Source organism: Eptesicus fuscus, chromosome 2, assembly GCF_027574615.1.
Source record: "Eptesicus fuscus isolate TK198812 chromosome 2, DD_ASM_mEF_20220401, whole genome shotgun sequence".
NCBI classification, from domain to species: Eukaryota; Metazoa; Chordata; class Mammalia; order Chiroptera; family Vespertilionidae; genus Eptesicus; species Eptesicus fuscus.
The window spans coordinates 117,494,907-117,520,571 of NC_072474.1; the positions used below are offsets into that span (position 1 = coordinate 117,494,907).

The following is a 25,665-nucleotide window of genomic DNA, read 5'->3' on the forward strand; positions in this document are numbered from 1 at the left end:
GCTGTTTCCCGAGTGACTATCGTGCGGAGCCAGGTCGCGGCCTCACCCAGGCGGGCCTATCCCTTCTGTTCCCTACCTTGTTAGATGAAAGCTGTGCCGTTATTCTACCTGAAGCTCCAACTGCAGGTGGGAGTAAGCATTTCCCTGTTCTCCTGCTGCAGTGTCCTCTGCAGTGCGTCTGTGCCTGTCCGGAGCCCCTCACAGTGCCTGTCTGACTGTCCTGAGCCCCACAGCACCCCGTCTGTCCTGAGCCCTTCACAGCGCCCGTCCGACTGTCCTGAGTCCCTCAGTGCCCATCTGACTGTCCTGAGGCCCCGTCACAGAGCCTGACTGTCCTGAGCCCCCGTCACAACGCCTGACTGTCCTGAGCCCTTCACAGCGCCCGTCCGACTGTCCTGAGTCCCTCAGTGCCCGTCCGACTGTCCTGAGTCCCTCAGTGCCCATCTGACTGTCCTGAGGCCCCGTCACAGAGCCTGACTGTCCTGAGCCCTTCACAGCGCCCGTCCGACTGTCCTGAGTCCCTCAGTGCCCATCTGACTGTCCTGAGGCCCCGTCACAGAGCCTGACTGTCCTGAGCCCTTCACAGCGCCCGTCCGACTGTCCTGAGTCCCTCAGTGCCCGTCCGACTGTCCTGAGCCCTTCACAGCGCCCGTCCGACTGTCCTGAGCCCTTCACAGCGCCCGTCCGACTGTCCTGAGCCCTTCACAGCGCCCGTCCGACTGTCCTGAGCCCCTCACACTGATGTCTGTCTGACTGTCCTGAGCCCCACAGCGCCCCCTCTGTCATGAGCACCCCTTTCCTGTCTGGTTTTTCACCTGCTGCACTTCTCTCAGGTATTGAAGAAGCACCCGCAAAGCCACTGGCTGTCGAGGGCTTCTGACCACGTACCTCACAGCCTGTCCTGTCGTCCTGCCAGGAGCAGCTGGCCAGGGCAGAACCAGCTCCTCGCTCACAGGTTCTCAAACGTCAGTTGGTGATTCAGCAATAAAACCAACCACATTAGGCTAGCCTCATGAAAGTTTGCTTTTCAACATCAATTCATGGGCTAGGGTGTATTTTTCTAATTCTTCAAATCTCAAATACCACTTCCATCCTGAACATGGAAAACGGGCCCCACCTGCTGGCCAGCTAGCTGCGGCCACGGCTCGTGCTCTCACCTGGTGAGCCAGTGTCCCAGGTCAGGGCGGTGGGCCCACTGCACCCCCGTCTGGTTCAGAGACCGCAGCAGCCGGCAGCAGCCGAGGACCAGCCATGGGCTGGCCAGCGCCATGTACTTCTCACGGCCTCGGAGTCCGTCCAGGGCAGAGGGGCTCTTGCGTGCTTGGTCGAGCTCTAACACGTCACAGCTGACGCTCCTGTCCTGCAAAGCTGATGCCGGGCCGGCAAACCCTCCTTCCGCGCGTGAGCAATGCCGAGGCTCCCCGTCGCCCCCCAGAAAGCAGGTTCTGTAGCTCTCGTGACACAGAGCCAGGCACAGGGTGCTGATGAGAAAGTACCAGGTCTGATGCTCCTCCTCGATGAAGCTGCTCGCACCCAGACTCAGGACGTGGCCCGCAGTCCCCGCCAGGATGAGGAAGTCCAGCTCTGACCACCTCCACGGGGAAGGAGCTGGGTTCTGGGAGAGGAAGATGCACTTTGTAAGGGAAACCTGAAAACCGCACACGACTTGCTGCGTGCTGGGCCCAGAACAGGGCCCATGAAGACCCTCATCGGATGCTGCCCCTGCTCTGGAGGAATGGCCCGTCCTCCTCGGCACGGCCCGTCCTCAGCCCGGTGACAAGGCGTGGACGTCTAGACCCGCACCACCTGAACAGTGTGGGGGTTCAGAGACCTGGGCCCGGCCCCTGGACTCAGCCCTTCATACACATCTTCGTCGTCTTGAGCCTGGGTCGTCAGGCAGCCACAGTCAGTTCCCGCTACTAAAACCAAAGAACCTCAACGATATTTCCCAAGAATCCAAGCATGAATTTTCCAGAAATCCAGGAAGTTTCCACTGAAATGTTCATTCTACTGAAACGACCAAGTTGGCATCACACACCATCCCTTCCATGTGCCAACTTGAAGCATATAAAACTAAAGACAGCCTGGCCAGTGCGGCTCAGAGGTTGAGGTCGACTTATGAAACCCAGAGGTCAGGGTTCGATTCCCGGTCAGGGCATATGCCCAGGTTATGGGTTCGCTCTCCAGTGTGGGGTGTGCAGGAGGCAGCTGATCAATGATTCTCTCTCATCATTGATGTTTCTATCTCTCTCCCTCTCCCACCCTTTTTCACTGGGACCCTGTCTTCCCACCTGATAGGCGAGGCCTGGGACCTGTCAACACAGAGCTGAGAGTGTGAGTTGGGCCCAGAGCCTAGAGAGAAGGCTGCCCTCCCCGGCTCGGCCACGCTGTGCCTGCCGCACATGTTGGGAGGGAGAGGTACTGAACTACAAAGTGCGGCCTACACAGGGAGATACGTCCCACCTGTGGAGCCAGCCTTACCCTCCTCAGGAGCTTTCCATCCACACACGTCCTGGTCAGAGCGGACAAGACTCCACAGAGCAGCGCGGAGACCAGCGCCAGCACCCCGCCCGCCATGGGCCACGTGAGGCTGCAGAGGTAGCGGGAGCTCTCGGTTGAGGTGCACATGACCACGTGCACGGCCCAGAGAAGCAGGAACGTCAAGTAGAAGAGCAGAGAACACACGGGTGACAGAGGGACCTCCAGCTCCGCTGCGGCGCCCAGGGCCTGCGGGACGCTGAGCAGGAGCAGGGCGAGGACCTGGGCGGGAAAGCACGGGCTGGTCCACAATGGGCCGCAGGGAATGGCCCAAACCACGCCTCCAGCCGCCCGCCCGGACAGGACTGTGCACAAGGGCACGCGTGTTCTACAGGCACTCCAGTGTAACGTTCTGGCTGGGGCACCGAGCCAGCTCCACAGGTGAGCCTCGCTCCGCTCCGTGAGAGCTCCGTACCTCCAGAACCACGACGGTCCCCACCACCATCGAGTAGACGTCGTACTGGGCCACCTGGCTGCTCAAGGTCCGGCTCAGGGTCTTCAGGGTGCCCAGGTACTGCCTGCGGACCTTGGCTCCCAGGGTGAGAAGGACTTCTGAGTTATTTTTCTCTAAGTACAGTCTGACCCAGTTTCCGTGCAGCCTTTCTGACACCTTAAACTGTTCGAATCCAGGCTCTGACAAGAAGAGGAACAGGTTGCGGACGCAGCAGACGTAGGCACTGGTTTCCCAGCGTGCTTCCGCGGCCTGTGGGAGAACCTGACAGCTGGCGCCCAGGAACCTTCGTGTATGGGCTGGTCATGGGCCGGTCATGGGCCAGCACCCTCCAACCTCCTTCCAGCCAACCTCCCCCACCCTCTGCCTCCGCCCCTGGCCTTGCCCCTCTCCTCTCTTGCTCGCCCGCCCCCCCCCCCCCCCCCCCCCCGCCGCCCCGCAATGGAAAACCACCCAGAAATGCATCATGTTAACAGACCCTCAACTTTACAGAAACCTTCCCACGCTCGCGCTGCAGGAGGACTGGGCGGGTGGGTGCCTGACGCCATCTCCACCACGTCCACGACCCGTCCCTCCCTGCATGGCTAACCCATCTGCCTCTCAGCAATAGCTTGCGTCTTCTACCGGCTCTGAATCGCGAGTCCTCTGGGCAGCATGGCCTCTGCCTCCGCTGTACAAAGCGGGGCTGCTGCAGCAAGCCCAGCCCCAGTAGCTGCTGGCTCCCCAAGGCCGGCCGGCCTTCCTCTCAGAGCTGGGCCAGACGCAAGGACTTCCTTCCAGGGGCTCCCTGGTGCTCAGGGCACTCTCCCGCCTCCCAGCAGGGCCACCCCAGGTGTCTGGGCTCCTCCTTGAGGCCTCTACCCCGCCCAGTGGTGTGCTCTCCGTCACAGCCAAGACGGAGCCCTCGCCACCCTCTGGCACTGCCGCATCCAAGCCCTGAGAGGCACTGCTCCTGCAGCATCTCTACACGGCGCTCCTTCCCGCTTCTGGAAATCCTTTCGTGGGCTACTTGGCTTCCTCGACACCTACCCCTCACCCACGAGCACCACCTGGTGAACCTGCTACCCTACAGCCATTCCCACCTCCGTACAGCCACCCGTTCCTTCGCTGTTCAGCAGAAGCCTGCGTCAGGCCTTAGCTCGGGCTCATTCGGGCCGATGTCCGGGGTACCAGCAAGCCCTGCCAGCACTGCGGTCAGCATCCAGACGGCCCCCTCCCGTCCCAGCTCCATCGCCACTGCCACCACCTGGGCCCACCCTCTTTATGCCCTGCAGCCTCCTCCCAGCTCTCCTCCGGCCTCCCCGGCCCCAGAGCCTCTTAAGTGCTGGCTGCAGAGCTCAGGCTCTGCAACTCAGGACGAAAGCGAGAGCGCCTATTCCAGCCAGGGTCCCAGAGGCCCCCACACCCCTGACCTCCCATCCTGTGCCTTCCTCTGCTCCAGCCACTCGGCCCCTTCATTCCTCCAAAGTGAGGCACGCCCCCCCTCCCCCCAGGACCCTGAGTCTGCCACATGCTCCCTCTCAGGCTCTCGCCATCTGCACACCACCTGACACCAATGGCCACCTCCTTCTCTCCCTCTCAAGCTGCGCTCCGTGAGGGCAGCCCCGGTCCTGCTGTCCAAACAGAAACTGAGTGGGAAGAGTTACCACTTGTTGACTGAATACACTTATGGGAGCACGTGACTGAGACAACGGCCTCTGGGCGCTGTTCACGGTGATGGCCGAGCTCTGAAAGCAGAGCAGTCTGCACGGCCAGCAGCAGTGAGGACCAGGCACACGGGAGCCCCAGCCTGACAGAGGGTGGCCACAACTCACCTCTCTCGTACACCGGGACACTTGCTTGCAACAGCCTGCTGAGCTGCACGGCATTCAAGTGTAGGAACCTCAGCTGTTCCCGCATGGCTCTGCCCTGGACGACTGGGAACAGGAAGCGGCCCACACTGTGCTGCGGGATAGGCAGGCCGAGCCCCACCGCCAGGGTGGCAGCCAGGTCGGTCTGCTGCACACGCTCTGGGGGCCTGACTTCACCTAGGGGAGAAAGCAGGGTAAGCGACAGGCTCTCGGACACACTTGACCTTCTACGAGGGGCGTCAGTCACCCTCTCTCCAAACCATTCCCTGTAGATTTACATGGAGCACCTCACTGCGTTGTCAGTGGCACGTGTCTTCCCTGACGCAGCCACGGCACCCGAGAGATGCCGGCACAGGGAGCAGGTGGCTCAGCAGAGGGTCACCTGGGGGTCCCTGGGGGCCCCGCCCTCTGGATGCAGAGTGGTGCTCGTAGCCCCTCGGGCACCTCTGGGAAAGCAGTGGGAGGCTGGCCCAGTGCCACGGCCTGCGGGCCTGCAGCTCTTTGTGCTAAGCAGGGGTTGGCGTCTGACGGACCCTGCAAGGAGCCTGGGTGAATCAGGGCCTGGGCTCAGGCCTGGCTCTGCCCCAGGCCCCGAGAGGCCCTGGACAGGAAGCTCAGCACAGGCATCCTCTTCTGTGGAGAACGTCCCCCGCTTCACCCAGACGCCTGATGCAGGTGGGCCAGCGAGCCTGGGACCAGCCTCTCCCTCTAGGGCGAGTTTGTAGAGATTTAGCTTTGATTATGGTAATTTTGGGTTATATGAAAAATTTTTTCAATTGGGTCAAATTTATTCTTCTTTTCTGACCAACTCTACTGATGCCTCCTGGGTTATACTTAGAAGTTTTCCACTCCAACATTCTTTTTCTTCTCACAGTCTCTTACATTGAGGGCTTGTTCTGAAACAAAACAAAGCCCTCAGCACTGACAGTGGGGGGCCGGCTGTCGTGCTGAGACTGTGGGGTGCGTCCCAACACTGACTGCACAGCCCCGCCGCTGCGCTCAGAACTGGCTGTGCCCTACAGAAGCGCACCCGACAGCAACAGCACAGAGGGACGGTCAAAGCTGTACTGGAGGAAAAGGACACTACACAACCCAGCCGGTTAGGGGACACGCCCAGGCTGTGGATTCCATCCCAGTGAGGGGCGTGCAGGAGGCAGCCAATCAGTGATGCTTTCTCATCACTGATGTTTTCATCTCTCTCCCTCTACCTTCCTCTCTGAAATCAATAAAAATGTATATTTAAAAAAAGACACCATATGAAAATGTCTTCACAAACACTTGTTCACGAACGTGCACAGCCCCCATCCGCTGATGAATGGACGCAGCGTGTTCACACAACAGGTATCACTCAGCCGCACCGCGGGGCCCTCCATCCTGGCGCACAAAACCACTCGCCCCAGGGCTCCCTGCATTCGAAACCTAACAAGGAGGCAAATCTAACAGCACAGAAACACAACTTGCTGGAGGGGGTGGGGAGTGATGGGGACCACTCAGCAAAGTTCTAAAATTGATACTGACTCAATGGACAAAAGGAGTGAAGTCTGCAGAATGTAACTATTCTTAAGCACATCAACAAGTTAAACACACACACCCGCAGCCCTCCAGGCCATCTGCCCTCACAGCCACGGGCCTCCCAGCCAGCCCAGCTGTCCTTTTCCTCCGAGTCAGCCCCGCTGCACGGCCCACCCTCACTCCTTCCTGCTGCTCGGTGGTATCTGCTGTGTGGATGCACCACGTTCAGCAAACTCATCAGGGCTTGGGTTTCCACTTGGCTGTCATGAGTAATGTTGCTGTGAATATCCGTGAACAAGTGTTTGTGAAGACATTTTCACAGGCACCTGGGCAGGACGAGAAATGCAGGGAAGCAGCTGTTTCTGGTGCAGGGCTCTCACTCTGCTCGGTGGCCACCCTGCTGTGGCCCGAGTGAGGATAGTGGGGCGCAGAGGCCCTGCTGTGGCCCGAGTGAGGATAGTGGGGCGCAGAGGCCGTGCTGTGGTCCGAGTGAGGACAGTGGGGCGCAGAGGCCGTGCTGTGGTCCGAGTGAGGATAGTGGGGCGCAGAGGCCGTGCTGTGGTCCGAGTGAGGGACAGTGGGGCGCAGAGGCCGTGCTGTGGTCCGAGTGAGGGACAGTGGGGCGCAGAGGCCGTGCTGTGGTCCGAGTGAGGATAGTGGGGCGCAGAGGCCGTGCTGTGGTCCGAGTGAGGGACAGTGGGGCGCAGAGGCCGTGCTGTGGTCCGAGTGAGGGACAGTGGGGCGCAGAGACCCTGCTGTGGTCCGAGTGAGGGACAGTGGGGCGCAGAGACCCTGCTGTGGCCCGAGTGAGGGACAGTGGGGCACAGAGGCCGTGCTGTGGTCCGAGTGAGGATAGTGGGGCACAGAGGCCGTGCTGTGGTCCGAGAGAGGGACAGTGGGGCGCAGAGGCCGTGCTGTGGTCCGAGTGAGGATAGTGGGGCGCAGAGGCCGTGCTGTGGTCCGAGTGAGGATAGTGGGGCGCAGAGACCCTGCTGTGGTCCGAGTGAGGGACAGTGGGGCGCAGAGGCCGTGCTGTGGTCCGAGAGAGGGACAGTGGGGCGCAGAGGCCGTGCTGTGGTCCGAGTGAGGGACAGTGGGGCGCAGAGGCCGTGCTGTGGTCCGAGTGAGGGACAGTGGGGCGCAGAGGCCGTGCTGTGGTCCGAGTGAGGGTGGCGGTATAGAGGCCGGTGCCCTGGTGGGCACTGTACCTGTTCACTGGAAGGCTGGCTCCAGCAGTGCTGGGTGATGGCAAGGAACTGGGAGAGGAAGCCACGGCATCCACAGGAACAATAGCACGTGAAGTGAGGGGCACAGGCAGGCCTGCGTGGAAGGTGGTGGGTGACGGCCAGGCCTGAGGCGGGGATGGGGGAGGGAGGGTCAGAGGGGCGCATGTGTTTGGGTGCAGAACTGGGTGTGTCAGTGATGACAGATGAGTCCTCAGTTAACCTTGCTCGGACTGGTCTGGTGACAGGATATTGACATGGCTATTCAACCTATAGTTTCTAACAGTGGGTACTTTTAAGGCGATGTAAGCACTTCTGTTTCTCTCAGTTCATATATGTGCCTCCAAAGTCGCTAAGCTACGGGGCATTCTTACTGGCAGTCCCAGGCATCCAGGCAGCGGCATTCATACAACTGAATTCCCACAAAGGTTATTTGTATTGTAATCATCAGGGCAAGAAACCTAAACTCCCAATCCTGACTGCCCCTTGCCCTGTTAATTTTCATTCTGCCATTGCTCAGGATATTTCAAACTTAGCTTCCAAGAATAGTTTTAAAATTAAAACCGGGTGATAGAAAAAAGCAGTAAAATGCAGTTTCAGCATGTTAGCCATGCCTAAGTCCTCACCAGGCTTCCTCTCGAACGCAGAGCTGGTGAGCAGCAGTGCGGTGCTCACTTCCTCCACGGAGGAGGCCCCGTGGCCCCCACTCTCGGACATGCCGTGGTCACCACAGAGAACCAGCAGGCTGGGCGAGAGGTCCTCCCTCTCCTGCAAGGCAAAGGGGCCATTTCAACGGTATTGACACCGGGAACACGTACTCGCTGAGAAACCAACATCAGGTTTTAGCTGTCATGAGCAGTTGCTTTCTAAATTAGTGTTTTTTTCCTTTTACCTATGAGCTTACAGACAAAGGGTCAAGGTCAAATAATGTCATATATGAAACAAACAGAATCACGTGGAGGTCACACAGCACAGCGGGCTTGGACACAGGGCCTCTCAGGGCAGAGGATTTGGGCCTGGACCCCTTTGCCACTTCCGAGCTGTGAGAGTGCTGGCACATTACTCTGCGTGCCTCGGTGTCCCCATCTGTCAAATGCAGCCACCTCCCTGCTCCGGGACTCCAGCCATGACCTCTGCTGCCCAGGATGTGCCTGGCAGCTCCACCTCGCCCTTGCTCTTGGCCTGGCACATCGGCCCCCTCCTGTCCAGCCTCTGCTCACATCTCCCATGACTGCCCAGGCTGCTGAAAACCACAGCCCCTCAGATGCAGTTCCCTTCTCCTGCCCCCACTGTCCTGTGGCACATCACCTTCAAGAACACGCATGCAGCCTGGCTGGCATGGCTCAGTGGTTGGGTGTTGCCCAATGAACCAGGAGGCAGCCGATCCAGGATTCTCTCTCATCACGATGTCTCTCTCTCTCTCTCTCTCTCTCTCTCTGACATAAATAAAATTATTTTTTTAAAAGAGCCCTGATGCACTTGGTTACTGTGCTTCTTGTCTGCCCTCCTGGCTGGAGCCCACACCCCGCAGACACCCAGGCAGGCCCAGCGTCCCGAAGGCCCTCAGGAAGCAGGAGCGGGAGGGATGGTGATGGTGGAGACAGAGCCACTGGAGGCGGGACCAGCAGGTGAGCATCGCCGGCACCGTGCTGGCTGAGGCTGCCGAGGGGCGGTGGGCGTGACATTCACTCAGGCCACCTGAGCTCACGCGCCAGCTTCAGCTTCTCTGGCACCAAGACCCTCTGAAGTGCAGCTCACCTCTGACAGCAGCGAGGTGTGGATTCTCATCAGGATGCTGTCCATCTCGCTGAGCTTGCGCCCAATCAGGGGGCTGCTGGGCCCGGAAATGTGGCCGATGTGATCCAGCCCCAGGTAATGGAGGATTAACACATCCCAATCCCCTCTTTTCAACACTTTATCCAAATGCCTCGTCACGTTATCGTCCACCTTTAAGGGGAAAGTGCATGTCAAGAGCTCCCCGAGAAAGGGACGCGGTCAATATAAATCATACGGTTAGTTTAGGTGACAGGACTAGTGGGAGTTTGAAAAGACCAAGAAAAAAAAAAAAAAAAGAACTGCCATAAATAATTAAACAAACATCAGATGAGATGAAACTTTCACTGACATCGTTTCACACCTCTAGGCTGCAGACAGAGTGTGTTATACAGATGGACCAAGCAGGGTCTGCTCCGAGAACATCTCTGTGGGCACCACTGAGCAAGGACCCAGGACCCAAGATCCAATTAGACAGGGAGGGCAGTTAGTGAGCACAGGACAGTGCCCAGGGTTCAAGTGACCAGCATGAGAGCTGTCCTGGGAGGGAGGAGACAGCATTCTGTGACCAGCTGCCCCCAACAGAGCCATTTAGCTTGGTCAGCCCCGACCCCTCCGCTAGCCCACCTCCCTCCCACTGAAAAGCCTACAGCAGAGAAGTATTTCTGAGTGACTGTACACAGGAGAGGGACGGGCCCAGTTGCCGCTGGCCAGCACTGCTATGCTGCACAGGCCACTGCAGCAGAGGGCATCTGTGTCAGCCAACGGACAGGTGTGGGGGTGCAACGCTGACCGCCCTAAAGCCAAGTCCAGACATGTGGTGCCACTGCCCTTAGGGTCTCCCTCTGCACCCAGGCTCAACTTTTCAACGAGGGCTCTCATCACTCCTCCCCTTGGTGAAGCAGCACTCCCAGCACAGGCTGATGCCTCTCAGGACCACCCACCCAGCTTGTCCTTGACCCTGTGCCTCCCACTCGACGCTGACCCACTTGCAGAGGGACCCACGGCCTCGGAGCCCCAGGCAGTGTGGCAGCCTCAGACTCGGCCTCAGACAGAGGCTGTCACCACTCTATCCTTTTGGGATGTCCCCACTCACCTGTGCACCCAGCTCACCTGGCTCCTGGCTGGATTCTTGACACTTGCCAATTGGTGCTTAGCCTCCAGAGAGCCGTGCTCACACCTGCACCAGGGCTCACGCCCTGGCTGTCAAGGTACAAGTGAACCACATCTGTACTGTCTCCACACCCTCCCCATAGAGTAACAAACATCACACAGACAACGCTGCCTCTCTGCCTAGTAGGATCTCTGTTTCTTATTTTAGACACTGACCTCTGTATAATCTGACACAAAAAATGAGGTTGTTCCATCATATTCCACAAAGTGCTGTGGGAATAACTTCACCCATGTTTCGTCTCCATAGAAGATGATTCTCTTCCCTGCGGCTTTTGCCTGTGTGATGACATTGTCTTCCAGCAGAGCGGGCGAGTCCAGGTTTCTGACGACATCCACGAAGCCAGGGAGGCTCCCTGTCATCAATGCCTGCAGGAGGGAACACTCTCGATTAGACTTTGGGGCCCAAAGTGCAGCAGTGGGAGGGGTGCTGGCCACTACACAGAGGAAAGACGCAAGCATAAAAGTAGGGCATCCCCAGTACCGGAGCGTGGGTCAGTCTTTCGACAAACGGGGAAAGCTACCCGCAGATTCTGGCAAAACCAGAATGCTTCACCGTGAACGCCTGACCCCATTTCAGACAAGGAGAGGATAAAGGAGGCGCTGAAGGAGCCAGATGACGGCAGTGCCAGAGGAGAAGAACCAAAACAAGCGACAAAGGGTGGTGTGCGCTCAGACCTGTGTGTTCACACCCACGGCCAGGCTCTCACCTGAGCTTCAAGTCTGCAAACTCCATGTCCTGATTCACAAACCAGAGACTCTACTGTCCAATCCCAAGTGAAAGAGCAGTTTCCACACCCCTCTCAGGAGTTCCCCCGGGAAGCTGGCCCAGGTGTGCTGGTGGGGACCCCTCCCCGCCCCCACCATACGGCCCCATAGTTTCTGGGAGAGGGAGGGGGGTGACATCTTCACCCCTTCCTGCGATTGGAGTAAGTCAACAGCCTCCCTCATTTTAGCCCAGAGTCCAAGAGGCCGCCATGATGGGGCGCGGTCTCTGTGGTCGGTATCTCCCAACAACCCACAACACAAGTGTCCGGGCCTGTGCAATGCAAACCAACAGGCATCGGGTCGCACCCAAGGAGGACCTGCCAAGACTTGCCAACAGCAGCAGACATGTGCGTTCACGGGGCGTCTAGAACGCATGTGAGCTCGCCCCATTTTCTCCCCCAAGAGCAAGATGACACTGGATAAAACTGTCAAAATCACCATTTGGGGACTTTGAAAACTCACCAAGGATAGACGACCCATTGAGAAGTTCTCACTCAAGACAAACTGCAAGGTGTCAGTAAACACTGTGAGCCCCCGCAGTGCTTTAAAGGGGCTGCGCCCTCCGCCCTGGCTCTGTGCTGCAGGAGCGGAGGACAGGAGGGCCCTCGATTTGGAGCTGGCTCCAGGCAACAGTGCCACGCCAGGGTGTGGCACCCATGGCAAGGCCACATCAACAGCTGCCCGAGGCGCCGTGCTGGTTGTGGTAAGAGACCAGCCCAAACTTTAAAAGGGGATTGGAGGAATGAGATAGGTGTAGTGGACCCCCATCAGCTCCACCTATTCCTGGCACCTGGAAGGCTGTGTGTACACTCAGGAGACTGGAGAGGGAGGGCCTACTTACTAGTTCCTGCTGGCTAGACGGAAGGCCCACCCACAGAGAAAGTGAGAGTCAGGGCAGACGCGTAAGTCCCTGACCAGTGAGCATCTGGCCCGTCCCACACGTGACCCCACTAAGGGTGGTAGCCTCACCACATTAGGTGTTTATGCACAACTTCTGACCAATCACTAGCCTATGCTGACCCCGAGTGACCCTTGGAAATACTAGCCTAAAACTAAAAACAAGAATTAGAAAAACAACCTCAGAGACATCAGTTGCCCTACACTCAGGGAGAAACTCCCTAGGCCTAGTTCAGGCAAGCCACACTACACAAACAAAATAACAGCGACAACAGCCACCACTCCTGGGTGAGGGTCAATCTCGAGGGGAGCATGGATATACACACGTTATGTCTCGTCAAACTATATACACATACAAATGTATGTGCTGGATTGTACAAAAATTCTATCTCAACGAAGGTATTTCTTTTTTTTAAGATTTTTTTATTGATTTCTAGAGAGATGAAGACAAGTGTAGTGGACTTCCATAAGCTCGATGCAACGGAGGTAAGGGTGACATCCAGCCAAAGCCCACAACCAGGACGTGCGTCCTGACCAGGAATTGAACCAGCGACCCTCCGATGCAGGGGAAGGACACCCAACCAAGCCACACTGGCCAGGGCTAAAGTTCTTTCTTTTTCTTTTTTAAAATATATTTTTATTGATTTCAGAGAGGAAGGAAGAGGAAGAGAGAGATAGAAACATCAATGATGAGAATCATGGATCAGCTGCCTCCTGGACAAACCCCCCTGGGGATCGAGCCTGCAATCTGGGCCTGTGCCCTGACCAGAATCAAACCTGGAACCTTTCAGTCTGCAGGCCGACACTCTATCCACCGAGCCACACCAGCAGGGCTAAAGTTATTTCTTAAAACGTGAGCCTCTCTCTTACCCCAAATTCTACTTCCTAAAGACAACTGGCTATTTTTGGTAAGTACCCTTTCATACTTTTTTTCTGTAGGTGTACAACCAAATTTATACAAAGATACATTTTTCACCAAAATGGTACCAGAATATGTAAATAATTTTACAACTTGGTTTTTTTTCCCAATTAATAACCACGGATTTCTTTCCCCAGAAAACAGCTATAAAAACTACATACACACACACACGCACACACACACATTTGTTAACCCTTACCTGTGGATATTTTTTCCTTTTAAAAGACTGGAAAAGGGGAGTGGAGAAACACGTGAGGGGACACATCAATTGGATGCCTCTTGCACACGCCCCGACAGGGTCGGGGGGTCGAGGATGGAACATGCAACCCAGTATGTGCCTTTGTGGGAGGGCTGGCACTATCTAGTGAGCCACACCAGCCGGGGCTGTTTTTAGTGTTTGAATATACAACATATTTACATCCAATATTTGAATGCACAATATATTTAAAGAAGACGATTTTAATGGGCATTTACTTTAAAAAGCTCCCAATGGAAGTACCATTTGAGCTGAGGCCTGAGATTGAAGTGTTGTCTAGGTGAGATGAGGTGGGGCCTTCCTAGGGAGACAGTAAACTGCAAAGGCTCCAAGCCAGGGGGCAGTGCGCATGGGAGCTAGCTACATGTGATCCTGAGAGGAAAGGGAGCTCAGACGAGGGGGAGGTACACGGGCAGGACAGCCACGAGGCCGGGGTGAGTAGGCACAGTGGAGGGCACTCAGTTGAGTAGCACGAGCTGGAGACCACATTGGACTGGATGAGGGAGGTGGCTCAGTTCAGCTATATTCTCAGAATTAAGACACATGCTCACCGCATTTGTCATGAAGAGTAGGTTACCATCCATCTTTAAATTTTTACAACGTGATAGACAAAACTTGGCCTTGCAGATGGTTCTGAGTTGCTATGATTACTAGTAAAGTAAAAAGAGTCTTTTCACATGTTTAATGGACATTTCAATTTCTTGCCCTGTGGAACTCCTCTTACCCTCTGGGCTGGCACCCCAGGGAGCATGCAGGTAGCGACCGAGTTGCAGTTGGGGGCTGTAGGGAGTGTGAAGTGAGAACTCAAGTCTGTCAGCTCCTTGGAGGTTCCCGTGGCTGCCATGGCCTTGGGAATGGGGGTTCTTGCCTTCTGAGGGAAGGACCTGCCTCAGTCACCCTGCTCAGCAGTGCTGCCGTGTGCTGCCCCATGACGGCCAGTCATTGGAGCCAGGCAGCCTTGTGCTCCAGTCCCCATTCCAGTTGCGTGACTTGGGTACTTCAAGCCTGTTCCCTCCTTTGGAAACGGTCCCTAATAAAGCTTCAGTCTTTTCTTTACCCATAGTTCCTGGGTGAAGCACTAGGCACTTGAAAGCCACACTCACTAGCTGAGCACCTGCAGGCAGTTTACACAGCGAGAACTGTGGAGGCCAGACCCTGCTGGGTCAGTCACTGTATGCTTCAGTGCTGGGCAAGTCTGAGTTTCCCTTCTCATCCATAAAGTCAAGAGACTGGACGAGATAACCCTAGAGGCTTTCCAGGAGTATAACTGACCTAATGGCCATTACAGAAAATAACAGGGTAGCAAGGAGGATGGCACCCCTGAGACTAGGCTAGCCTGGAATAACTGGCTTTCAATCCTTTATGCCTCCCAGCAAGCATGAACTCTGGCTACTTGAAAAGGGGTACAAACCGTGGTCTCAGTTCTACCTTATGTCAGGCTTCTTTGTCCGTCTACTGCCCCAGCCAGGCTGAGGGCACCAAATGCATTTCAAATGTGGACAAGTAACAGACTATAGAGAGCCCTCTGAACCTCTTAGAGCCAAACCATCCTATCTAATAAAGGGCTCATGCGCTCATTAGGACGAAGCGGGGGCTGCGAGGGCTGTGCCCCTTGTGAGAATTTCGTGCACCTGGCGCCTAGTGAGTTATGAAACACGGTGTTAAACTGTTTACCTTGATTCGAGGCATAGTAACTGTAGGTGGCTTTGCTTCAGCCACAAAACTGTGAGATGCTCCTTTTTCCACAAGGTAAGTTGTGTAGGGCATAAATTTCACACCCTTTGACCCAAACACAAAATCATCTCTCAAGGCATCGATCAGCATAATAACAACTTTCCCGAAGAGAGGTGCGGGGAGCTTGGTCCAATTGGAACTGGCCCCTAAAAGGGTTTGAAAGGAAAAGAAAATGGAGGTGTCCACTTTACTTAGCATTCCAGCACCTATAACCTAGCTGCTGCCCACTTCTCTAGCACAGCTCCTGCCACGTCTGTGCGTACCCACCCACCCACCGACCCACAGAACAATGCCCTCCCCCACAGGGTGGGGGGCGGCTCCCACCAGGTAGCTCGGGAGCCCCAGGACCGCGTTAGGAACTGCCCTCAGCTCGGCGAGGAGGAAGTTCTGGGCCCGGGGAGGCCCTGCCGAGGCCAGGGCCCTGGAGCGGTAAATGCAGGCGCTGGACCTGCGAACACGCGCTTCACTGCGCGGAAGGGCGAGCTTCCGCCACTTGTGTTCGCGTGGTCGGCGGCTCGTAGTGTGTGGACCTGGGCAAAACGGAGCCTCTCCCTGGCATGGACTGCCGGGAGGGAGAACCGAGCAGGGGTCCCTGCAGGCGCTCGTCACTCCCGGCGACAAGGGGGCCTGGCGGAATGCAGGAGAGAAAAGCGAGGGCTCAGCAGGGATCCTTATCTGTTGTGACTCAATGAGCAAAGCGGGCGCCGGGAACCCAGGGGCTCCGCGCTGCTCGGGGAAGGGGCGCGGGCTGGAGGGTGGCGGCCCGGCTGGGAGAGCTGACTTTTCGGTGACCAGACCGGAGGGCCGAAACGGGGCCGACAGGGCGGTTGTCACGTTGTCGGACAGACAGAGAGAGGCCGGAGCGGCCAGGAGAGGGGCCTCGGGTGGGGGCCCGGGGGGCGCTCAGGAGGAGGGTCCTCCGCAAAGGAGTGGCCCGGGAGCGGGGCCCTACCTGCCGAGGGCTCGGGCGCCGCCGGGGGCTCGGGCTTGGAGGAGGAGCGCACGGGAGGCGGGAAGAAGCCCCGCAGGAAGAGCGCGACTCCCAGCACCTCGATCACCACGCAGGCCGCGGCGAAGGCCCCGCCGCCCAGCCGCATCGCGCCGCCCGCCGCCGCCCGGCCGCCTCCGGCTGCGGGAACAGCGGGGAGCAGGCGCGCTCCGCGGCCCCGGCTGCAGCCAGCCCCGCGCGTCCGGGCGGCCTGCGCTCCAGCGACACACCCGCGAGGGGCGAGCGCTTCCGGGGGCCCAGCCGCCCGGTTGGAGGCCCCGTGCAGCACTTCCGGCGCGCCGGCCCAATCCCCGCAGGGTTCCCGCCCACCGGCGAATCCCGCGGCGCGGCCCCGCCCACCGCGCCTTGGGGCCGGGGCCATTGGGCTGGGGCCCGCCCGTCTCCCGCCAGGTTTGGGGTTGGGGTGAGGGTCGTGGGCTAAGGAGTGGGGCAGAGGCTGGAGGGGAAGCCCCACAACCGAGGGGAGGGGTCGGGGCGCCTGTGGCCACTCGGGCCAGCGCAGCAGACAGGGGCCACTCCCGGGAGCGTTCATCCCGAGCCGCCTGCCAGGTGGCAGACGGGCAGGTCACCCCCAAAGCCTGCTGTGCATCCCCCGTAAGCCAGCGGCCTGTAAGGTAAGAAGGACAAAGATTACCCGGGGAAGTAGGCCAACGGAATAGAAATGTGTGTAACGGTTACAGGTTAGAAGTGTTAACGTAAAAAAACATTCAAACCTGTCAAGAGTTTCCGTGCCTTTATTTGAGCCCAACTGTCGACAATTACCCCAAAGCAGAATCTCAATGTATTGGGGTAATGCCCCGGATATCCGCAGTCCCTTCACACCGCTTTGCACACTGCAAGCAAAGGTGGAGACGCAGTGGGCCACATGAGATCCACCGGTGACAGACCAGGGAGTGGGAGAAAGCAACGCGGGGAAGCCTCCGGGAATGGACGAAAAGGAAAGCGACACATACTTCTACCCAGGTGGGCACAGGACAGTCAGCAGTCAACAGCCAACATAACAATGAAGGAACTTACGGTATCCTTCCCGCCCTGGCTGTGCCCTTGTTTTAGAAGACCGGAGAGAAACCAAGCAAAGCTGAGAGAAATGGAGATACACAGCTTTATTAGGCCAGTGGACTCAGAGGAGGTTGCCTCTCAAATTCTGAGCAAACCCATATGATGGAAGCCCCTCTTTTACCCCCTTTTGGTGTCTTTGTCCCCCAAATATGGATTATACTTCCAGACCGTTCTCAGACTTTGTAAAAAGCCACAGGTGTTGGTGGTTGAGACCATACCTAAGGGCCTGGCCTGGCGCCAGTTCTGATAACCCCCCTCCAGGGGCTGTGTCATGCTTTATGGTGCTGTAAGATGGGAGCATTTAGGTAACAGGTCTTGCAAGACCAGTCGGTGGAGAAAGGGGCAGTGACTTAATTATAGGTCATCAAGAATGTACATTAGGAGAGGAACCAAGATGGCGGCAAAGTTAAACAACTAAACTGCCGCCTCGCACAACCATTTCAAAAATACAACTAAAAATCAAAAGTCTACCACCCAGAACCACAGGAAAGTTGGCTGAGTGGTAGATTTACAACTAAGAGGAGAAGGGAGCGCAAACGCTGGAGAGCTGAGGTACGCAGGCGCGCGCGAAGCGGGCTGATGGTGGGCGACTGGGCGCGCGGCTTTTCTTCAAACCGAAGGGAGACAAACTCCCGATCACTCTGAACTCCAGTTTCTGGGGACACGCGGGGGACCCAGACGCCTACGGGGAGAAGCTGGACTGTCGGCCATCGGTCGGAGAGTGAGAGTGACTTTTCTGCAGAGGTGTGCCCGGCACTCAGGGTTTGCTGCGCTGGAGCGCGGGACACAGGGACTTGGAAACGCGGAAAGGCAGAGATGGCTGAAGGCAGCCATGGCCGTTGGCCACGCCCCAGCCTACTGATGCCCTGAAACCCCGCCCCACCCTGAGACCCTGCCCTGCACATTCTACAAACCCGCCCAGGCTCCACACAGCGGCTTTTACATATAAAAGGCCTATTCTGTGGCAGCTCAACCAAATTAACTGCAGCTCCAGTCAGACTGCTCCAAAACCGCCCAAGCAAAGAGGAGAAAACTGTAGCTCTTGCTGTAGCTCCTGCTGGGAGGCCTCAGACCTGCACCCCATTGGAGATCCAGACACTAGGGTATCTAGTGGTCGGTGTGGACGACACCAGATTTCAACCACTCTCATAAGGGACACATTCAAGAGGCAGACTCAGTGAGCACCAAAGTCCTACTGTGTCTCCAGCACAGCAATTCTTCCGTTATAGACACAGCAGGTCCTCACAGCCAATTGGCCTGGAGGTCAATTCCTCCCAGTGTACCAACAGCAATCAAGGCTTTTAACTACACCAAGACTTTCCACTCAGCCCACAAAGGGGTGTACCAAGAGCGACCACCTAGAGTGATTGGGGAAGCTGAGCTACCGGCCCCTATAGGTCACTGACCACACAAAGCCACTCCATCAACACAGGGAGGCAGCCAAAATGCGGAGACACCGAAGTATGTCACGAGTAGGAGAGATGGAGGAAAGCAAACTAATGGACGACACAGTGTTCAGAACCACATTTATAAGGTTACTCAAGAATCTTCCAAAAACCGCTGAGAAACTTGAAGAGACCTTCAAGGACCTTAATGAGAATACCAAAAAAAATGGAAAAGGACCAGTCAGAAATTATGCATACACTGTCTGAAATAAAGAATACACAGACACTCAACTGTAGACCACCGTACCCGAAAGAGTCAAACCAAAGATCTGGAATATGAGGAAGAAAAAAACACCCAACCAGAGAGGCGGAAAGAAAGAAGAATCCAAAAGTGTGAGGATAGCGTAAGGAGCCTCTGGGATAGCTTTAAGCGTACTAATATCCGAATTTTTTGGGTGCCAGAAGAAGAGAGAGAGCAAGATACTGAAAACCTATTTGAAGAAATAATGACAGAAAACTTCCCCTACCTGGTGAAAGAAATAGACTTACAAGTCCAGGAAGCGCACAGAACCCCAAACAAGAGGAATCCAAAGAGGACCACACCAAGACACATCATAATAAAAATGCCAAGAGCAAAAGACAAAGAGAGAATCTTACAAGCAGCAAGAGAAAAACAGTTACCTACAAGGGAGCACCCATACGACTGTCAGCTGATTTCTCAACAGAAACTATGCAGGCCAGATGGGAATGGCAAGAAATATTCAAAATGATGGATAGCAAGAACCTACAACCAAGACTACCCAGCAAAGTTATTCAGAATTGAAGGGCAGATAAAGAGCTTCACAGATAAGAAAAAGCTAAAGGAGTTCATTACCACCGAGCCAGTATTATATGAAATGCTGAAAGGTATTCTTTAAGAAGAGGAAGAAGAAGAAAAAGATAAAGATAAAAAGTATGAACAACAAATACATATCTATCAACAAGTGAATCTAAAAGTGAAGTGAATTAAAAATCTGAGGAACAGAATAAATTGGTGAACATAATAGAATCAGAGGCATAGAATGGGAGTGGATTGATAATTCTCAGGGGGAAAGGGGTGTCTGTGTGGGGGGTACGAGAAGAGACTGGACAAAAATCATACACCTATGGATAAGGACAACAGGGGGGAGGTAATGGCAGAGGGGGGTGGGTGGGAACCGGGTGGTGGGGAGATATAGGGGGAAAAAAGAAGAAACAATTGTAATAATCTGAACAATAAAGATTTATTGAAAAAAATAATGTACATTAGATTGCTGGCACAGATGCAGATTGCTAGGCCCCTCCCCCACCCCCCAAATATCAGGGTTACATTGGAATTAGCCTTTTAGCCTTCTCACCCTGAGGGGTCCGGAAAAAGGGAAGCCACAAGTCACTCTGACATTTCACAGTTATGCACCCCCAGATGCAAAAAGACAATAGGCTCAGCCAAGATCAAAGTTGATTTTTGCCAAAGAACTAGCCTAGAACATGACCACCCACCATAAACTGCTCTCTAATCAAAGGCCTTCAATTTCAGACCATCCTCTGTGGTCCTCCCCCATCCCACATCCCTTCCTAATAGACTACCATGCACTCCGCCCCCCTCCCCCTGCCCAGCCCCCAAGCCCGCCAGCCAGCATGTAGCCCCTTTCCAGTCCACACAGGCAATGTGGGCTGGGGATTTGGAAAGCACAGGCTCATCGGGGACTCCATTGTTTTCTTTCTGCAACAAGGTTGTTGATCTTCCCAGGGTACTAGTTCTCCAATACTCCCATGTCCCGGGCAGTGCAACTCTCAGCCAGGTGAGGATATGCATTCTCTCACCAGAACAGAACAATCCCAGTTCACAGAGCAGGATTGCCATTTCTTCCCCTAGTAAAAGAGGGGGAAAGTGGATGTGGGCTCCCTGAGAGAGGCTGGGTGGGGGTGGGGACAGGGGATCTGAACGTGGTTGTTCCCAGGAGTGCCTGATTCCCCTAACCTGAATACAGAAAACCTCGAGTGTTAGGTTTGATGGAGAAGTGGAATCAATACCCCTCCCCCGGGAACTGGCTTTTCAGGTCATTTCACTAGGGATATTCCCTTTGCTGAGGCCACATTTCACTTGTGCTGACCACGTCCATTCTCTTCCCTCCGGGTCTGCATAAAGAAGTCTTCGCCCCCCAAAAAGCCCGCAAAAGTCCTTTAAGGGCCGCTGACTCCTGTCACTGGGTGCTGGCGCCACACAGGCTCAGCCACGTGGTGTGCGGATGACCAAATAAATCCCTCCCCACTCTGGCCTCCTGTGTTCCTCCTTTGGAGACCTAACAAGGAGCAGCACACAGCACTCCTCGTCCCTCCCTGGGTCCCAGCTATCCTTTGTTACCATGTGGGCCACCCCAAGGTTGCGGGATGTCTTGCCCCAAACAGGGACACTTCCCCAAAGGGCCACAAAGCCCCACATGAGGACTCTACATGGTGTGTGTTGTAGATGGTGGATGGGCACCCGGTGTCTGACCTGTGGAGTCAGATCAAAGCTGGGGTCAGCAACCTTGGTATTTGGGTTCTGGCTGGGAAAGAATTCAGAGCCATGACCCAAACTGTAAGAGAACATTTATCTGGTAAATCACAGAGCGAGAAAAAGTAATGGCTAGAAGAAATGGGCTTAGTAAACAAGTTATAAATGCAAAGGAAGAGCCCTTGGAGCTTGGGAGAGAGGAAGATGATGGTAATACTCCTGGGGCAGGAAGGGGAGGGGAGGGGAAAGGCAGGGGTTGTCCTGGGAAGAGAGTGAAACAAAAATGCTGTGGTGGTCGGTCAGAGTGCTTTGTCTCACAAAGCTGAAGAATGGATTCAAAGACAAAAACGGTGGGTGGAAACCATCCTTTTGGGGGGATTGTGGGAGCACTTACTCTTCGATCTTGCTTGACCATGCCAAGTGTTGGGAGCACTGGTCCTCGGATGCCGGGCATTAGACAGAGAAGACATGAGAAGTCGAAGGCACATACAGGAGAGACTATTGTAGATCAAGCCGCCATTGCTACTGTAGGAGCCATTAGACAAAGTAGTTCTTCAAAATAGCCCCACAAGAGCAGCTGTAGAAAGCGGCCCATCGCCAGCTGGTCAGTAGAAGCGTATATAGACGCTCAAACAGAAGAGGCCTCATGCCAACTAGTGACACACGATCAAACAGAAGAGGCCTTGTGCCAATTCGTGATGCTTGTGCTACATTAACATAAACAGGTTACATCTGTTAACATCAACGAAAAAACCCATTGAGACCTGTAAAGAATTTTTGTGAGTTTATTGGAGCCAAACTGTGGACATGTGCCAGGAAGCAGAACCTCAACGAATTGAGATAATGTTCTGGAGATTGGCGGGTGACATCTGTATTTATACATTGCAATCAAAGGAGGGACGTAGGTGGGTTACATGAAATCCACTGGTGATAGATTAAGGAGGTGGGAGAAAGCAGAGCTGGGGAAACCCCTGGGATTGGATAAAAAGTGAAATGATGGACACATACATAGGTGGGTGAGGGAACAATTAACATGATAATGAAGGAATTTGTGGTATCTGTCCTGGTGCCCAGCACATTTGGTTGTGCCCCATGGGGTCCAGAGAAAGGGAGGTTACCAGTCACCCAGACATTTCAAGGGCCTGTTATTGTAGAGGCAAAAAGACAGACACATAGGCTCAGTTAAGGTAAAGGTTGACCTTGTCAGTGAAGATACTGGCCTAGGACATAACTGCCCACCATAACTGCTCTTAGTTACAGTTTAATTTCAGACCATCCTTTGTGGCTACTTTAGGTCTCGGAGTTTATAAGACTGCCATGCAGGCCTCCCCTGAGCTTGTCAGGTTAGCATGTGGCCCTTTTCGACCACAACAGGTTTCAATGGTTTTTTACATTGACATTATCATAGATGCGAAAGGACAATAGGCTCAGTTAAGGTAAAGACTGACTTTTGTCAGGGAAGATGCAGGCCTAGAACATGACTACCCAGTACAAACTGCTTTTTTTTTTTTTTAAATATATTTTATTGATTTTTCACAGAGAGGAAGAGAGAGGGACAGAGAGCCAGAAACATCAATGAGAGAGAAACATCGATCAGCTGCCTCCTGCACACCCCCCACTGGGGTTGTGCCCGCAACCAAGGTACATGCCCTTGACCGGAATCGAACCCGGGACCCTTGAGTCTGCAGGCCGACGCTCTATCCACTGAGCCAAACCGGTCTTGGCACAAACTGCTTTTTAATGAAAATGTTTTAAGTTCACACCATCCTTTGTGGCTACTTTAGGTCACTGAGTTTGCCAGGCCGCCATGCAGGCCTCCCCTGAGCTACTCAGGTTAGTATGGGCTGTTTTTTGTCCACAGCAGGGAATTTAACTTTGCTGTAATGACATTGCATGTGTGCAAGTAGCTACAGGGAAGCCTGACATGAATGCAATGGCACATGGGTCTGCTTCCTTCTCTCTTATTTCCACCTTAGCATTCACAGACAGGGTTCCCACCGCACCCTCCTCAACCCAAGCTGACTGCACGCCCAGCCCCACCCATGGCCACAACCTGTCATTGTTGCCTCAGCTGCCGCAGCCAGGGTAGGGTTTCTGTCACTCTGCCCTTGGCAGGAATGGCCACTGCAGATGGTGGGGACCAGGTTTCACTGAGGACCCTCTCACTCTCCATTCCCATCCACGGTTCTCCCCGACCAAGGGCATGAGGCTGGCAGAGGGTCCGGTCACCCTCAGGACGCCCCTCTTGCTGCTTGGGCTCTGGGTGGTGCTGGCTCCAGCCCCGTGTTCTCAAGGTCGTCCCTCCTGGCGCTACATCTCCTCGGAGGTGGTGATTCCCAGGAAGGAGCTGCACCATGGCAAAGCCGTGCTGGCAGCAGGCTGGCTCTCCTACAGCCTGAGGTTCGGGGGCCAGAGACACGTCCTCCACATGCGGCGAAAGAGACTCTTTTGGCCTGGACAGCTGGTGGTGATGACGCAGGATGACCAGGGGGCCTTGCAGGTGGACTACCTCTATTTCCCTCTCGACTGTTACTACCTGGGCTACCTTGAGGACGTCCCTCTCTCCATGGTCACCGTGGACACGTGCTATGGGGGCCTGGAAGGCATCATGAAGGTGGATGACCTGGCCTATGAAATCAAACCCCTCAAGGATTCCCAGAGGTTTGAGCACATCGTTTCTCAGATCGTAGCCGACACTAACGCCATAGGACCCATGTCCACGCTGGGACACAAGGCTGAGAGGTACCCACCTCTCTCTGACTCGAACCCCAGTGCAGCCTCCAGGGTCAGCAGTAAGCTCTATTCATCCCACCTTGTAACTATGAAAGGCTGTCTCATGAGTGCCCATTCCATTTATACTATGTACAAGAATGTGTCACAGTGTGCCCAATTCCTGGTACATCTAGGTAGTTTAATAGATGCCATGTTGAGAGGTCTTAATATGAGGTTCTACATCAGCCTCATCGTCATTTATAATAAGGGAGAGCCTGCAGACATGAGCAACTATGCTGTGCCACAAGGTCCATATGCTCAGAATTATATTAACAACATTTTCAAGTATTTTCTTACATATCCATCCTTGATTGTGAACAGACATGGGCCCCATGAACTTAATCATCGACCATACCTATACGCGATATGCAGTAAAACAAATCTCATCTTTCTGGGCCACCTATCCAGACATTATTTATTGTTATCAATTATAGCCTCCCACCAAATAGGGGTTCTTTTCGGTCTGTATTTAGATATGAGCGACTGTGTTTGCCAGAGAAGGGCCACCTGCATCATGTACAGGTACCCTGTGTTGACAGATTCATTCACTAACTGTTCCTTTGCACACACACAACACATTCTTAATAAAAATGTAGGCCGCTGCCTCTTCAGAGAAATAGTGTATTCAAACAGAAGGTTTTACAGGCTGTACCTTAGGAGGAGAAGGTGACAAATCCTGACACCCATTCAATGTGGAAACTCTGTGGTGGAAGACAAAGAGCAGTGTGACTGTGGGACCTTCAAGCGGTGTTACACCAACCCATGCTGTGACAGTGACTGCCGCTTTACACCTGGGAACATTTGTAACGGGGAAACCTGCTGCACAAACTGCACCTACACGCCTGCGGGGACGCTCTGCAGACCAATCCAGAACATCTGTGACCTTCCCGAGTACTGCAAGGGGAAGGACACGCGGTGCCCCAGTGATTTTTATCTGCAAGATGGAACCCCATGCACCGAGGATGGCTACTGCTACCATGGCAATTGTACGGACCGCAGTATGCACTGCAAGGAGATCTTTGGGGAAGGGAAACAAAAACAGGACCAAAATGAGACTTTTTGTTACACTCTGAAGAGTGGGTGTCCATTTCACAGGATCACCAAGAGACCTAATAATTAATGGGCTAAGACCTTTTATAGTTACCTCCCTTTGTCTAGGCCCCAGGGGAATCTTTCTAGGACCTGTGATATCGGCCACGTGTACCGCTTGTACTCTCTCTCCTCACCCCACACCGTTTGCTCTGGGGAAATTCAGTAATGGCTTGGCCACCTACTGTTTCTTTTCTATGAATATACACCATAGGCATGTTCAATAGACTAACAATAAACAATTAAACCAAACAACAAACACAGGTAAAACAACAATCAACAGACAAGCGCCCATAACATGTAGACAAGACTTAATAAATCAGAGTCTTTCCATGGGTCTCTCAGATGTTTTACATTGCCTGGGACTTACAGCCAGGTGCAGCCCAGATCTCAGCCTGCTCTTCACAGATCTTATCATAGTCTGCTCTCCATAGCATTGACTGGCATCTAAAGTCATTTGAGCTAAAATCTGCCAGTTCCAAGGCGTCATATGGTAATTTTCAGATGAAGCATTAAAGAGTCCTTTTTTAAATGGACTGTTAGCCCCATTTTCTCTAGTTGATGAAGCTTCTCACACTGGAGGTGGAGGATCAGGGGGTTTTACAGGCTGTACCTTAGGAGGAGAAGGTGACAAATCCTCCTGTCCTCTGTAGGCTTTTGATCGTAAATACAAACTGGGCATAATGCAGTTTGAACAGGAGCCCCCAAAGTTAAAGATGACAAAGGCACTCGTTTTCCTTGAGCC

The 25,665-nt window shown here is 54.6% G+C and overlaps 2 protein-coding genes across 7 annotated transcripts in view; one reads left to right on the plus strand and one right to left on the minus strand.

Moving 5' to 3' along the window:
- Positions 1–16,296, minus strand: part of PIGG (phosphatidylinositol glycan anchor biosynthesis class G) — a 28,097-nt gene extending 11,801 nt beyond the window's left edge. For 2 of the 6 annotated variants that reach the window (XM_054708876.1, XM_054708873.1), the window contains exons 1-9: positions 16,044–16,286; positions 15,032–15,237; positions 10,677–10,886; positions 9,333–9,521; positions 8,201–8,342; positions 4,804–5,016; positions 2,954–3,171; positions 2,482–2,760; positions 1,158–1,615 (exon numbers count right to left, since the gene is read on the minus strand). In XM_054708876.1, the coding sequence (XP_054564851.1) occupies positions 1,158–1,615; positions 2,482–2,760; positions 2,954–3,171; positions 4,804–5,016; positions 8,201–8,342; positions 9,333–9,521; positions 10,677–10,886; positions 15,032–15,237; positions 16,044–16,188 (2,060 nt within the window). In that variant the 5' untranslated portion in view covers positions 16,189–16,286. Of the gene's footprint in view, positions 1–1,157; positions 1,616–2,481; positions 2,761–2,953; positions 3,172–4,803; positions 5,017–8,200; positions 8,343–9,332; positions 9,522–10,676; positions 10,887–15,031; positions 15,238–15,539; positions 15,671–16,043 lie in introns of those variants that run through there. The other 4 variants (XM_054708898.1, XM_054708887.1, XM_054708909.1 and 1 more) reach the window with 4 other exon arrangements.
- A 6,966-nt stretch (positions 16,297–23,262) lies between these two features.
- On the plus strand, positions 23,263–24,951 carry LOC129150589 (disintegrin and metalloproteinase domain-containing protein 21-like). The gene is given in 1 exon segment (XM_054722460.1): positions 23,263–24,951. A coding segment is annotated over 1 exon segment (1,689 nt).
- Positions 24,952–25,665: the final 714 nt, after the last annotated feature.